This window comes from Hipposideros armiger, unplaced genomic scaffold (genome assembly GCF_001890085.2).
Source record: "Hipposideros armiger isolate ML-2016 unplaced genomic scaffold, ASM189008v1 scaffold_17, whole genome shotgun sequence".
Lineage (NCBI taxonomy): Eukaryota > Metazoa > Chordata > Mammalia > Chiroptera > Hipposideridae > Hipposideros > Hipposideros armiger.
In genome coordinates this window covers 743,087-744,923 of record NW_017731367.1, presented here as the reverse complement: position 1 = coordinate 744,923, position 1,837 = coordinate 743,087, and the positions used below count along the sequence as shown (strand labels likewise).

The 1,837-nt window shown below is 50.4% G+C and overlaps 1 protein-coding gene across 1 annotated transcript in view; it reads right to left on the bottom strand.

Moving 5' to 3' along the window:
- Positions 1-743: 743 nt before the first annotated feature.
- ARMC9 (armadillo repeat containing 9) overlaps positions 744-1,837 on the bottom strand; it is a 114,118-nt gene continuing 113,024 nt past the window's right edge. Inside the window, exon 17 of the mRNA XM_019628226.1 lies at positions 744-863. Within this exon, the coding sequence (XP_019483771.1) occupies positions 744-863 (120 nt within the window). The remainder of the gene's footprint in view (positions 864-1,837) is intronic.

Genomic DNA, 1,837 nt, shown 5'->3' with positions numbered 1-1,837 from the left:
CCAGCTCCCTCCAGACTCATGCTCTTCCCTACTTAGCTGGTGGGTGGTAACCAGTGGCTCCCGGAGCTGCTGCTAAGCATCAGAGTCCTTGGGGAGCAGTCAGAGGTCAGAATTTGGCCCCATCACAGGCGTGTGATGACTCCACAGGCCTCTCGGAGGTTTGAACTGACTTCTCAGTCCATCCTGAAACACCCGTCCCTTCTGTTTTCCATGGCACTGTGTCCTCCTGTTCTCCTCAAGCCTCTCTGTTCGTTTCCTGTCCTCTTCGGGGCCCCTTTTCTTTCTTCCACTCCTGACATGCTGGTTGAGTCCTCTGTCCTCAGCCCCTTTCTCCTTTTCCACCCTCTGCTTCAGCGAGCAACCACATCTGCTCTGATGGTTTCAGCCATCACCTGTGTGCTGACGACGTCCAATTCCCTTCTAATGGATAAGACACATGAAAATTAAGAAGCTGGCCAGTAGATGATTACTATTAAGGACGGGCAGGCCCTCAGATATTATGAAGGTCCCTGGAGTGTCCCTTTTAGTTATATTCAAGTCCCTTTTCTGTTCACCAGCAGGTCTCTTTGTGACAGGTAGCTAGGGCCACCGTGCATTTTAGGGCCACTGGAAGCAAACTGGCTAACATGGAACTTCTCAGAAACACAGCATCGTAACAGACCAAAGCAAACCCTTATGTGCTATTGCAAATGCTCAGTCATCGCCGGTCCACCTCTCCTTTCTATTTCAGGACCCCTACCCCTTCACGGGGTACTTACTCCCAAGTACTCTGTGGTCAGGAGCTTCTCGCCTGAGAGTTCTCCAAGCTGGGGCTGGATCAGTTCGTCTTTGTCCAGATCGGCTTCCATAGTGTCATGGTCCTCCTGTTTCAAAGGAGACATGGGTGAACGATCTAGATCCCCTGCTGCAAGTTCCCAGAAGTAGGGGGGTCCCCCAAGAGGGCGCCTGTCGTGAAATGAGAAGGCCTTAGCTCAACCACAGCAACTCGTGGGTCTCAGGGGCACGAGCCTTCTGCTCATAACCTCTTTGTGATGGTGAAATGGGCAATGCCAGCCCAGCTCCTTAGGAAGCTGGGAGCCTAATGAGCACTTCCACAGCCACAGGTGTGGACAGGTTCAATAAGATGCTAACAGTCCCCGCCTGGTCACAATTCTCAGAACTTCTCTCTGTGAGGTGAAGGTGCCACGTGAACAACCAAACCAGTCAGTCTACAAATAACTATTAAGCACCTTCCTATGCACAGGCCTAACAGGGGATACAGAACTGTCCAGCATAGGCTTGTTTTTCTCAAGTAACTTAGAGTCAGTAAGTAACAGGACTCAGCAAAAAGAGTTGTTTTGCTTTGGGGAATATGAAGTGGACACACTTTTCCCTCTGCTTCCCACTAAGCACAACCCCAAATACTGGACATTACACAGAAAATAAACGTAAGAGACCCTGAAAGGTAGAGAGGAGGCAGGCTGGCTAGGTACATTGGGACACAGGAATGAAAGGTGGTGAGTTCCCTGGATTTTCTTTTTGCCTTATCGATCCAGACTTGGAGCTGAAGAAGCAGCAACTCAGAAACATGAATGGTAAAGAAAAATATTGTAAATAAAGTCCCCCAGAAGTCTGCTCCCTCTAGCCAAGGAACCAGGAAAGGGGAATCCAGCACAACAGAGCTTTCAGAAAATAACCAAACACCTAGAAATCAATTGTCGCCCGAACCCCAACCACACCAGCAAGGGCATTGGGGAGCCTCAACTTCTACCCTCACCAGGCATGGGAGGCACCCCAACATACCCAGCTGGGGGGATCTCAGAGGACAAGTATGGAGGGGGAACTTCATCCTTGCTGG